At 29.6% G+C, this 10916-nt stretch overlaps 4 protein-coding genes across 11 annotated transcripts; 2 read left to right on the forward strand and 2 right to left on the reverse strand.

Moving 5' to 3' along the window:
* Position 1: 1 nt before the first annotated feature.
* Positions 2 to 1904, reverse strand: LOC122576978 (NADH dehydrogenase [ubiquinone] iron-sulfur protein 4, mitochondrial). Of its 4 annotated transcripts, none has more exons than XM_043747961.1 (3): positions 1856 to 1904; positions 367 to 667; positions 2 to 297 (listed from the first exon to the last, which is right to left on the reverse strand). In XM_043747961.1, exons 1-3 carry the CDS (start codon positions 1887 to 1889, stop codon positions 120 to 122), a joined length of 513 nt encoding a protein of 170 aa, XP_043603896.1. In that variant the 5' UTR covers positions 1890 to 1904; the 3' UTR covers positions 2 to 119. The 4 variants fall into 4 exon arrangements, with proteins under 4 accessions (XP_043603896.1, XP_043603894.1, XP_043603897.1 ...); XM_043747959.1 differs by lacking the exon at positions 1856 to 1904 and adding an exon at positions 795 to 1215 and having other exon boundaries at positions 367 to 696; XM_043747962.1 differs by lacking the exon at positions 1856 to 1904 and adding an exon at positions 870 to 1212.
* On the forward strand, positions 1202 to 4504 carry LOC122576977 (exosome complex component MTR3-like). Of its 3 annotated transcripts, none has more exons than XM_043747957.1 (7): positions 1202 to 1282; positions 1492 to 1544; positions 1847 to 1979; positions 2051 to 2478; positions 3067 to 3320; positions 3896 to 4042; positions 4147 to 4504. In XM_043747957.1, exons 4-7 carry the CDS (start codon positions 2331 to 2333, stop codon positions 4417 to 4419), a joined length of 822 nt encoding a protein of 273 aa, XP_043603892.1. In that variant the 5' UTR covers positions 1202 to 1282; positions 1492 to 1544; positions 1847 to 1979; positions 2051 to 2330; the 3' UTR covers positions 4420 to 4504. The 3 variants fall into 3 exon arrangements, with proteins under 3 accessions (XP_043603892.1, XP_043603891.1, XP_043603893.1); XM_043747956.1 differs by having other exon boundaries at positions 1256 to 1396; XM_043747958.1 differs by lacking the exons at positions 1202 to 1282; positions 1492 to 1544; positions 1847 to 1979; positions 2051 to 2478 and adding an exon at positions 2480 to 2601.
* A 71-nt stretch (positions 4505 to 4575) lies between these two features.
* On the reverse strand, positions 4576 to 6936 carry LOC122576976 (TATA-box-binding protein). 2 transcript variants are annotated; one of them, XM_043747954.1, is made up of 6 exons: positions 6135 to 6936; positions 5925 to 6055; positions 5622 to 5865; positions 5351 to 5549; positions 5112 to 5241; positions 4576 to 4894 (listed from the first exon to the last, which is right to left on the reverse strand). In XM_043747954.1, the coding sequence occupies exons 1-5, from the start codon at positions 6426 to 6428 to the stop codon at positions 5165 to 5167; spliced, it is 945 nt and encodes a 314-aa protein (XP_043603889.1). In that variant the 5' UTR covers positions 6429 to 6936; the 3' UTR covers positions 4576 to 4894; positions 5112 to 5164. The 2 variants fall into 2 exon arrangements, with proteins under 2 accessions (XP_043603889.1, XP_043603888.1); XM_043747953.1 differs by having other exon boundaries at positions 4578 to 4891.
* A 594-nt stretch (positions 6937 to 7530) lies between these two features.
* Positions 7531 to 10872, forward strand: LOC122576975 (asparagine--tRNA ligase, cytoplasmic). 2 transcript variants are annotated; one of them, XM_043747951.1, is made up of 11 exons: positions 7531 to 7670; positions 7746 to 7906; positions 8206 to 8322; positions 8446 to 8856; positions 8946 to 9103; positions 9168 to 9311; positions 9398 to 9546; positions 9648 to 9776; positions 9870 to 10119; positions 10234 to 10497; positions 10578 to 10872. In XM_043747951.1, the coding sequence occupies exons 3-11, from the start codon at positions 8289 to 8291 to the stop codon at positions 10707 to 10709; spliced, it is 1671 nt and encodes a 556-aa protein (XP_043603886.1). In that variant the 5' UTR covers positions 7531 to 7670; positions 7746 to 7906; positions 8206 to 8288; the 3' UTR covers positions 10710 to 10872. The 2 variants fall into 2 exon arrangements, with proteins under 2 accessions (XP_043603886.1, XP_043603887.1); XM_043747952.1 differs by lacking the exons at positions 7531 to 7670; positions 7746 to 7906 and adding an exon at positions 7927 to 8075.
* The last annotated feature ends 44 nt before the right edge of the window (positions 10873 to 10916 follow it).

The raw sequence follows: 10916 nt of genomic DNA on the forward strand, positions 1-10916 counted from the left end.
GTTAATCTAAAAAAATTTATTTGTGGTCTAAAACTTTACATACAACAATTAAATATATAATAATTTGGAACTATTCATCAATAGTTTAATAACTATAACCATTATTCTCCAATAAATTTTTATTTGGTCGAAACTCTAGTACGCTTGTTCCATGAAAAGTTGGTACCATAACTACGAGGCTTGGGACTATTAACATTTGGTTTCTGAATATAATATTCCCATCCCATCTTATTACAATGTGCAATAGCTTCTTCCTTTGTAGTAAATGCTACCTGAACATTAGACAAAGGGTCTCCACTATGAAGCAAAATGTATCATTAATTAAAGTTTCTATAAGTAAATTTCAATATATTATATTATACTTACGTGGAAGTCCATCCCATAAGAGGATTCTCCCAACGTTCACGTGTATCAAAGTCCAATTGCCAGTAATTTATGTTATTTGTTCCAGATTGCATAGCATTTTTTGCAGGACAATAAATACGTACTCTACGAGTCTTTATATGAGTTTCTGGAACTCCTGAACAACTACCAACATCTTCACACTCTGATACAACAATTAATGCTTCTTCCCTAGCTTTTCGAGCCAACTGTTCTTCTTCGGGTATCAAGTCAGTTCTGAGTCTTTTTGATACTATTATTTCACTTTTTGGTTTAGTATCTGTACCTGTATTTGCGAAAAATCTTCTTGTTAATCTGTAAACCAAATTCAAAAAAATTGATTTTGTTTTTTTCTAAGTCTCCTAATTGTAAGATTATATTTAGGTGTAGATGTAATTATAAAATGTTATTACATATAATCCTTTTTAATTTTCTCATTTTCAACAAAAAAGGAAACAAAAGAGGGAACATCATGGAACACAACCAACCCATATCTTGTAGAATTACTGCCTGGAGATAATAACGATAATATACGAAGTGCCATTATGAATAATACAGGTTAAGGTGGTACACTCAATATTGTTATAGTACTTCGGCTAACTAAAGAAACTCTTGTTGAGTATTGAGTTTTTACGCATGCGTTAACATATGCAAAAAATAGTAGTATGCAATAAATATTTGTAATTTTACAAAAATACTTCGCACTACGATATTATAAAAATACTGTACTTCAATATCATTCAACATTAAAAGACAATAGTACTTTTGCGCATCAATAGATTATTTTTGATATCAATTTCACTTGACTCTATACCCCCATTTCAGGAGATGCGCAATAGAAATGTACATACAGTTACGAATGACGAATTGAAATTACGAGTAGAAGCACCGATGACTAGAGGTACAGAATAGACGTGATATTCGACGCTCTTTCGTATCCCACGTCCCGCGTTTTCGAATTCGCTTTTTAGAAAAACATATTTATTGATTGAATTTAAGAAATTATATAAATAATGTATGATTCATACTTATTTTTACAATATAATTATTGTACAAGCATTTAATTAAAACTAGTATAAATTAATAGTCGTGTTTCTTGCAATAATTTAGGAATTAACAATCTGCAGCTCCTGTTACAATAGAGACATTGGTATATCTTGAACGTAAGTACCGCAATCTTTTTTGATTAATATTAATAAAAAAAATTTATTTGGTATTATTGAAATTACTGAAATTGTTTAACGGTTATCATCTGTACCAATTAGTGTTTTGATCTACTGAAAATAGTTTATGAATCTTCATTTACACCTTTTACGCTTAAAAGGAGTATAATGGTAAAGTTCAGGGTCTAGTTAGGATGATAGGATCGCAATTGGTGCATTTGAAAGATGCAATTGATTTATATACTTGTACTTGTTGCACACCACTGCTCACTTTTAACACGAGATTACGCGTCGTTTTTTAGGATTATCACCTTCTTTGTCTATAGACAAACCATGTTGTGCCATCTGTTCTCACATTCTCCAAGTCGCTGTTCCTTCCGCCTTTAACAGATGTTTATAGGACGAAGAACGCATTATTGTACGATAAGGACAGTTGTAAGTACTGTGTCTAACAAAGAGCGTGATACATTTGCGACATGGATTGACATAGGAATGATTCTTAACAGAGAAGACGATACTATGCGACAAGGACAGACAGTACGAATGGTGTACAGAGGAGTCAAAAACAACGAAGGGAATAGAAGAACGTGGTTCGCGAAAATAAAAAATCCAAAAAAAGCACTTGAACATAATAAGTAGGATTAGAGCTAACTATTTATGAATCGGATATTAAGAGCTTAATAATTTTTTAACTTTGAAATGAACTGTGTTTAAGTGTTATTTCTATTTCGTTTCTACGGGTCAAAAGTGTTTTAATAAGAACAATAACTATTCTATTTATTAAAAATGCCTATCGATCAAAAACGGCTTAATGGTCCAGAAGTAACTGTGCCTTATCATATTTACTCTGATCCCGATGAAAAAAGTGACAAAGTAAAACATGATCTTAGTGAAAGAAGTGATAAACGGACCAACAATGAAATGCGAAAAATATGTAAGACTGTGAATTACATCATAATTTGATCGGTATCTACGATCTTTTCTATACTTTAATATGTAAAGGGTTATTTAAAAAGTCAAAATATTATAAAAAAGGAAATGTTACAATCACTTATAGGTATTTTTAATGTTAAATTAAAAATAAACCTAACCATCTAAAGGCAAATTAAGTGAATGAATGTAAATTGTAAACAGTTAAAAAGAAAGTTTAATAAAATATTTGTTAACAAAATAGCTATGGTGTAGACTTAGAGCATGGTAGAACTCTAACTCATTATTTGTGCGGTTTAGGTTAAGGTTACGCTTAGATTTAATGAACGAATCGTGAAATTACAAAATTTAATATACAGGTTGAGTTAGATTTAGATTGGGTTTAGATCTAGTTTTAATCTACAATTAAGAGCACTTATAATTGTTTGCGACACTTTTCTTGTGACATTTGCTTATTTAAATCTCTTAACATATTAAAGTTCGAAAAATTTGGAGATATTGAATAAATTGCTGGTTATTACTTTTTACATTACCGATAAATATATGCAAGTAGACAATATAAAAGTAATTGTTTACGTTTTTATTTTTACAGTTTTAAAAACAGGTATAGTTAGTCAAGCCAAAGGTTCTGCATATATAGAATTGGGAAATACAAAAGTAGTTTGTTCGGTGTTTGATCCTAGGGAGGTATCAAACAAGAATGGCTACTGCACACAAGGAGAAATTTATTGTGAATTTAAATTTGCACCATTCTCTTGTCAAAAACGAAAAATTCACCAGCAAAATGCAGAAGAAAAACAATATAGCTTAATTTTACAAAGGGCATTAGAACCAGCTGTGTGCTTGGTAAATATATGTATATATATTATCACTCTTATTAATAATTTAAAATAAAAAACATAAGATATATGTGTAGAACATTCTATTGATTATGCAATTATAAAATTTTATAAATTTACATTATTCTTTTAACATAGAATTATGCATGTAATAAATGTTACAAATTGATGTAATTACTGATAGAAATGTCATTTATCTTGTTCTAATAGAATCAAGACTAAAGTTTGCTCTAATTTAAAATGAATTCAGTTATGTACATAGTAACTTACCTTTTAAAAAGTTATTTATCTTAAATAAAATCAATATTTATATACATATATATATATATATATATATATATATATATATAACCAATTTATTTTTATTTATTTAATTTATTTTATGTTTTATATATTCTCAGAATCTAGTTAATTTTTTCCATATATTATGATACAATATTCATAAAGAAAATATTATGATTACAGTATGTATCAAATATTTTCACTCATTCCTGGTATTAAAAATAAAAGATTGCATTTTTTAAAACAAAATATGAATATATTGTACATAGGATTAATTGAAATATAATATGGCTCTTTCAGCATGAATTTCCTAATTTTCAAGTAGATGTATATGTAATGGTCTTGGATAATGCTGGTTCCTCATTGGCAGCTGCAATTATGGCTGCTAGTACTGCTTTAGCTAATGCAGGTGTTCCTATGTTTGGTTTAGTTACAGCTTCTACTATAGTAAGTAATATCATTCAAAAAATTACTGCTAAGATTACAATTCTTTCATCAATTACTTTGTTTTATTGTCTGTGTTTTAACTATTAATTTTAACAAAAATACAGGGTATATATGATAATCATTACCTAATGGATCCTACGGACATAGAAGAAGCAATATGCAATACACAACCAGATAACGAAGGCGATTTTAATCATGGGACAATTACATTAGCTAGTCTTCCGCAACATAATCAAATATCTGAAGTATTTTTAATTGGCAGTATTAATACAAACTCTGTTGTACAAGCAACAGAAATTTTAACAACAGCTAATAAAGATATTTGTCCTGTACTTCAACAATGTTTAGTAAAAACTATTATGAAACTACATAATTAAACAAAATAGTAAAATACTTAATTAAGAAACAATTTTGTGTTGTATTTAAATATATATTTCTATAATAAAAAAGTTGTATAATATATATACTTGAATATTTTTATATAATTCTTATCTGACATTTAAATACCTAATCAATATTACAATACATCAAAACGCCATCTAATTTTTACAGAGTTATGAACATATTTAAGAATATGGATAATCGTATAAATACCTTTCTTCGGTATTATTTGCATATAATAAAATATTAGCCATCTCTATTTAATTGGAACTATACTTAGTGCATTAAATAAAATAAAATTTGTTTCACACCAATAATATATACATTATATAAATATATAAGTTAAAAATCAAATTGTATAGCAATAACTACCTCTCGATCAAGGCACCATGTTATCGAGAAGACACTTTACTTCCTAAGTGGTCGGTATTCTTTCAGGTTATTCCATGAGGATAAATTTTGAAGATCCTGCTTTTAAAAGTTGTCTAATAAAGCTTTGATTGATAAATGTTTAACTTCTTCTTAAATAATTATTTTAATAAAAATATTCTTTAATTCGTTCATTTCATATCTTTAAATATATATTTCACTACATATTTTAATCATTTTTTAAATCTTTTAACATCATAGAAATACATAGAAAAAGTTTATCTTATTAGTCTTTCAGATAAAAACTAAGATATCTTACCTCAGTTTTATCCACGTAACACATAATATTAACAGTTTTAAAGAAAAATAAATTCATTGCTTTTTAAAACTCTTCAAAATGGGATAGATATTATCAAATGCTTCGTAGATCTCCTGCCTAACTTTTGCTCCTATTCAAATGATAGTAAGAAAGTTAAAAGAAATATAGAAAATAGTTTGGAGAATGAATTATCAGTATATACAAAATCTCTACCCAATAAATATACAATAATTACTAACCTGTTAAAACTACTTTTCCTGAAACAAATATCAGTAAAACGATTCTGGGTTTAACCATACGATATATTAATCCAGGGAAGAGTTCTGGTTCATACGAAGAGAATTGTCCATGTGTAAGTACTAATCCTTCTAATCTAATTGGAAATTTCACATCACAGCTGCCTACCATGTTTTGTATTTTGAAATCAAGAAATTTTGCCTTTATCCAAAATAGATTAAATTAATAATAATCAATAAAAAATAAATGATATATCTTAGGATATTTACTAACAGGAAAACCAAGCTTTTGAATAATTCTGGCATACTTTCTTGCAGCCAATCGAGAATCTTCTTCACTTTTTGCTCCAGTGCAAACCATTTTTCCACTACTAAATATTAAAGCAGTAGTTCTTGGTTCCCTTATCCTCATAATAACTGCGGCAAATCTCTTTGGATTATATTCTGCATTTCTAGCATGAAGAGCTATTTTTTTTAAATCTAACTTGCAGTTTAAATTAACTGTAGAAACAATATTCCTGTAACATAAACAGAACATACCAAATATTTTTCATTATAAATTAATGTTTTTACTAACTGAAGTTGTGGTAGTATTGCTGGATCTGCAGAAGCCGGTGTCATAGGTGTCATAGGACCAGGAGTAGACGGTGCTATAGATGGAGGAGCTATATGATTACTATTTTGTAGATGTGGAGACATCATATTTTGCTATAAAGAATATAATATTTTTTAAATTCGTATTACAGATAGCATTCAATAAATTTTCAATGATTATATTTAATCATACCGGTGTTTGTGGTTGCATAAGACTTTGTGGTGTTGCAAAAGTAGGCGCTGTTGCATAGGCATGCATAGTTTTTTGTGGCGTCCCAATCATAAGCATTCCACTTTGGATGTTTGGACTCATAGCATGCAATTGTTGTAATTGATATTGTTGTTGTGATTGTTGTGGTTGCTGCGATTGTTGCTGTTGCTGTTGTTGTAACGCATTAGGCAAAATTTGCTGATCCTCCTCTGGCTGATGTAAAGGAGTACCAATGCTTGGTATGCTAAATCCGGGACTAGGCAACATCTGATCCATTTTTTTCTTTTATGTTGGAAAATACAACAATAGCAAATACGTAACTCCAAAAAATGTTGAAATAACTTATAGGTAGACAAATAATTGCTGAAGATTCGTAAACGTGCAGTACACTTCTATAATATCAATGATGCTCATATCTTAAAAAAATCTCAAACCATTATATTCATAGGTTATGTTCTTCGATAAATGATACTTTGAATTTCTGTCATTATACTTGCTGAAAAAATTAGTATATAAACTCCTTACACAGAAATAAATTCAAATTTTTATTGTATCCTTGCTCTTATTCTTATTTCTTACTCATTTTTGTTTGTTTACAACTACTTAATTTAAAGATTACCATAGATTTGTAACTGCTATGGTAGGTTTGAATTTTTCTCACCACTAACAGAGATCAGTTTCTTTCTTCGAAATTAATTCGCAATGATTAAGTAGGGAGGTGCTACGATCGCCCAATTACAACGCTTTCCTCTGCTTCGAATTATCCCTGCGTAATGGCGCGGGTAGCGTAAATGGCGCTACCAACATAATGTAATCCTTTCATAAGAATGAAAGTAAATTAAAGTTTTATGGAAACAAATTGCAAAACCACAAGTCTGAAGCAAATTCATAAGTTAAGGGTTAGTACATAACTACACATAATTATACAGTGCGAATGAATTAATAATGGAAAGAAGTAGGCAGGGTTAAACAGGTTTAAATGTTGCGGGCTGTGTAAGGGCGGTTTAAGAAATGGGCGATTTAAATCTATTGACGTTAAGATATTCTGAGTTCACGGATAAGTTCTAATATACAATTTTATATAAAATATAGACAGAAAGTACATAGCTATGATATCAAACCTTGACTTTGATAAAACCCTGACCTTGAGGACATATTGCAAAGACATTAGAATTGGTGAGGAGTTACCTGTTCAACAGCTTTACCGAATTTATAAAATAACAATTAAAATTTATAAATAAATAAAGAAATAAATGGGCTTGTATAATGTATAGATATTTTTTCCTGTTATTAGTAACACGTTCTCGCTTAATTTTTTACATATCTTTATCTATAACATTTAAACAGACACGGTATTAGTTTAGGTTTGGGATATTCTTTACTCTTCGGTCGCCTCGAAACGGCTGATTACCCCGATCAAGTTAATTTCCAGCGAACTTAAATTCAATACTCGTTTGTGTGGATCAGTCAGATGATAGCTAGAAGCCAATATAGCATCGAAGTAACCTGCCAAATACGGTAAAAATTCTCGACTTTGCGTACGTTTAATCTTTGAACCACTAGATTCCGCATCTTAAAACTTATCTTTTTTAGGTCGAATCGTCACGTCGGTAAATACAGGATTGCAAAGAGAACGGCTCAATAATGTTTCGTCCCCTAAACTAAAATTTAGCCTTTTAATCAAATTATACAAATTATAGATATTACATAAATGTGAGTTGCGTTGCGACATTGTGCCACGTTACTATCTAACAGTAAGTACCTAGTTAGTCACCTTGTGATCATTCGTATTTATCATTCATATAATACATATGTATATAAATGATTTATATTTGTATGTATATATGTAAAAGCATATGGTGTACCACGAATGAGTAAAACTAGAGATTTTTACTAGAAATTATAAAATATACGTTGCATCAGGTATAAATGATAACAAACATACTTATTTACTTGTACAGCACATGTATTCTTACTAGTTCTACTGAGACTGAACTAACACACATAGAAAAGTTCAGATATGTAATTACTATAAATCTTTTAATTTTCATAGATTAAAACGCAACTGTAATATAATTAATAAACTGAAAGCAAAGATAATAAGATACAAGGGAAAAGTTATTAAGAAGAAGTAATATGCCGGTGATGGAGTCTTCTAAATCATTATTAGGTAAAATTGCATATGTTTTTATAATTTCTCAAAAATAAAAGGCTTTAATAAAATTTAAATTATCTTTAATATATATATTATTTTTCTATAAAGGAATAAAGAAGTTTTACAATTTTCTTTCAGATGCAATTTATACTTCTCAAAAGTATGGGAACGATGAGACTGGCAATGGTACTGACACTAATCCTTTTAAAACAATTTTAAGAGCAATGCGTTATGTAGGAAAAGAACCATTTCCACCATTTTATCAAGATTCTAACGAGGATGGAAAAAAATATGTGATAGTATCAAAATCACAATTTAAAAAAGCACAAAAAATTTGGGCAAGGAATGAATATAAAAATGAAGACAAACAAAAGAAGTTATTAGAGGATGAAGAGAAAAGATTGAAAAACTTGGAAGAAGCTAAAACAATTATAATTCAAGAAGATACCACTTTGTCACCTGCAATTTGTATAAAAATTCGAGATAGTATCTATCATCGAGATCAACGAGTAAAACTTTTTGGATGGGTGCATAGGCTTAGACGTCAAGGTATAATATATATATTTGTAACCTAAATTTTAAATTATGTATTCACTTTGTACCTACTAGCTTAGCATTAATATCTCACATCTTTTTAGGAAGGGCACTTATGTTTATTACATTGAGAGATGGAACAGGATTTCTACAATGTGTACTTAGCAATATTTTATGCCAAACGTACAATGCGTTGACCTTATCCACAGAAGCTTCCATTGAAATATTTGGAACTCTCAAGATTGTACCAGAGGGAAAAAATGTATGATGCCAGATGTAATTTTAACAAGAGCTTCTCAAATTTCTATATTTCTTATCCTTTCTAGGCTCCGAATGGACATGAATTACATGTTGATTATTGGAGATTAATAGGAACATCACCTCCTGGTGGTGCAGATTCCATTTTAAATGAAGAAGCTCTTCCTGATGTGCAGTTAGATAATAGACATATTATGATTCGTGGTGAAAATGTAAGATAATTGGTGTAATAAGCCATTTATTAAAAGTATAAATTTTCATTTGATCAAATAAATTTCAGCGAATTCATTTGTTTTAGACATCTCGCGTATTACTTGTGAGATCTGTGTTGATGCAGGCATTTAGGGATCACTTCAATGAAAAGGGTTACAGTGAAGTAACACCACCAACATTAGTGCAAACGCAGGTAGAAGGTGGATCAACATTATTCAAGCTGGATTACTTTGGGTAAGCATACCACTTATTTAAATTTGTACTTGTTCATTAAAACAGTATTGTTTTCTTAATCTAATTTAATTATCATTTGAGCATTTAACCTTTTGTTTTAGAGAAGAAGCATTTTTGACTCAAAGTTCACAGCTTTATTTAGAAACTTGCCTTCCAGCAATGGGTGATGTATATTGTATTGCGCAGTCTTATAGAGCAGAACAATCTCGGACTCGGAGACATCTTGCAGAGTAAATATGCAGAATTTGATGTTTTTTTTTTTTTTTTTTTTAATATTCAGAGCGTATTTAAAGTCAAATTCATATAAAACATTTAACTTCCAGATATACACATGTGGAGGCAGAATATGCATTTATTACATTCGAAGAATTATTGGATCGATTAGAAGATATGATATGTGATGTCGTTGATCGCGTCCTTAAATCAAAGTTTGGTTATTTAGTCAAAGAATTAAATCCTGATTTTAAAATACCACGAAAGCCATTCAAAAGAATGGATTACAAAGATGCAATCGAATATCTTCAAATCAACAATATAACCAAAGATGATGGAACATTTTATGAATTTGGCGAAGTACATTCAATAAAATTATTTGATTATTATTTTGCTACAAAATTCTTATCCTTCGTTTTATTTACGTTAGCGGAAAAAAGAAGGGAAAGAAATAATAATCTTTTTCATCTATAGGACATTCCAGAAATGCCAGAGAGAAAAATGACCGATATAATAAATGAACCGATAATGTTGTGTAGATTTCCTGCAGAAATCAAGTCATTTTATATGCAACGTTGCGCTGATGACAAACGTCTTACAGAATCGGTGGATGTGCTTTTACCGAATGTTGGTGAGATAGTTGGAGGTTCGATGCGTATTTGGGACTATGATGAATTGTTGGAAGGCTATTCTAGTGCAAACATAGACCCAAAACCATACTATTGGTATACCGATCAAGTAGGCATCATCGATTCTATTTGTGATGACATATTGTCTTATGTTAATTTCGCTAAATTTTTTATGCACGTTTCTTTTAGCGAAAATATGGAACTTGCCCTCATGGTGGATTTGGATTAGGTCTTGAAAGATTTTTATGCTGGCTTTTGAATAGATATCATATACGCGAAGCATGTCTTTATCCACGTTTCTTGGAACGTTGTCGACCTTAGAATATAAGCTATGAACATTATCATTTATATCTGATGAATGAATTTGCGTTATTAATAGATAAATTATTGCAAGCTTTCAGAAATTTAATTCCGACAGAATTATTGAAAAATGAGAAATCTCTGTATTCAGAAATAAATCAAGATTAAAGCAATTATCAATTTATGAATTTGTGATTTATGTTTGAACATATCTATGTATTAATATAT

The sequence above is a fragment of the Bombus pyrosoma genome, linkage group LG17, assembly GCF_014825855.1.
Source record: "Bombus pyrosoma isolate SC7728 linkage group LG17, ASM1482585v1, whole genome shotgun sequence".
Taxonomy (NCBI): Eukaryota; Metazoa; Arthropoda; class Insecta; order Hymenoptera; family Apidae; genus Bombus; species Bombus pyrosoma.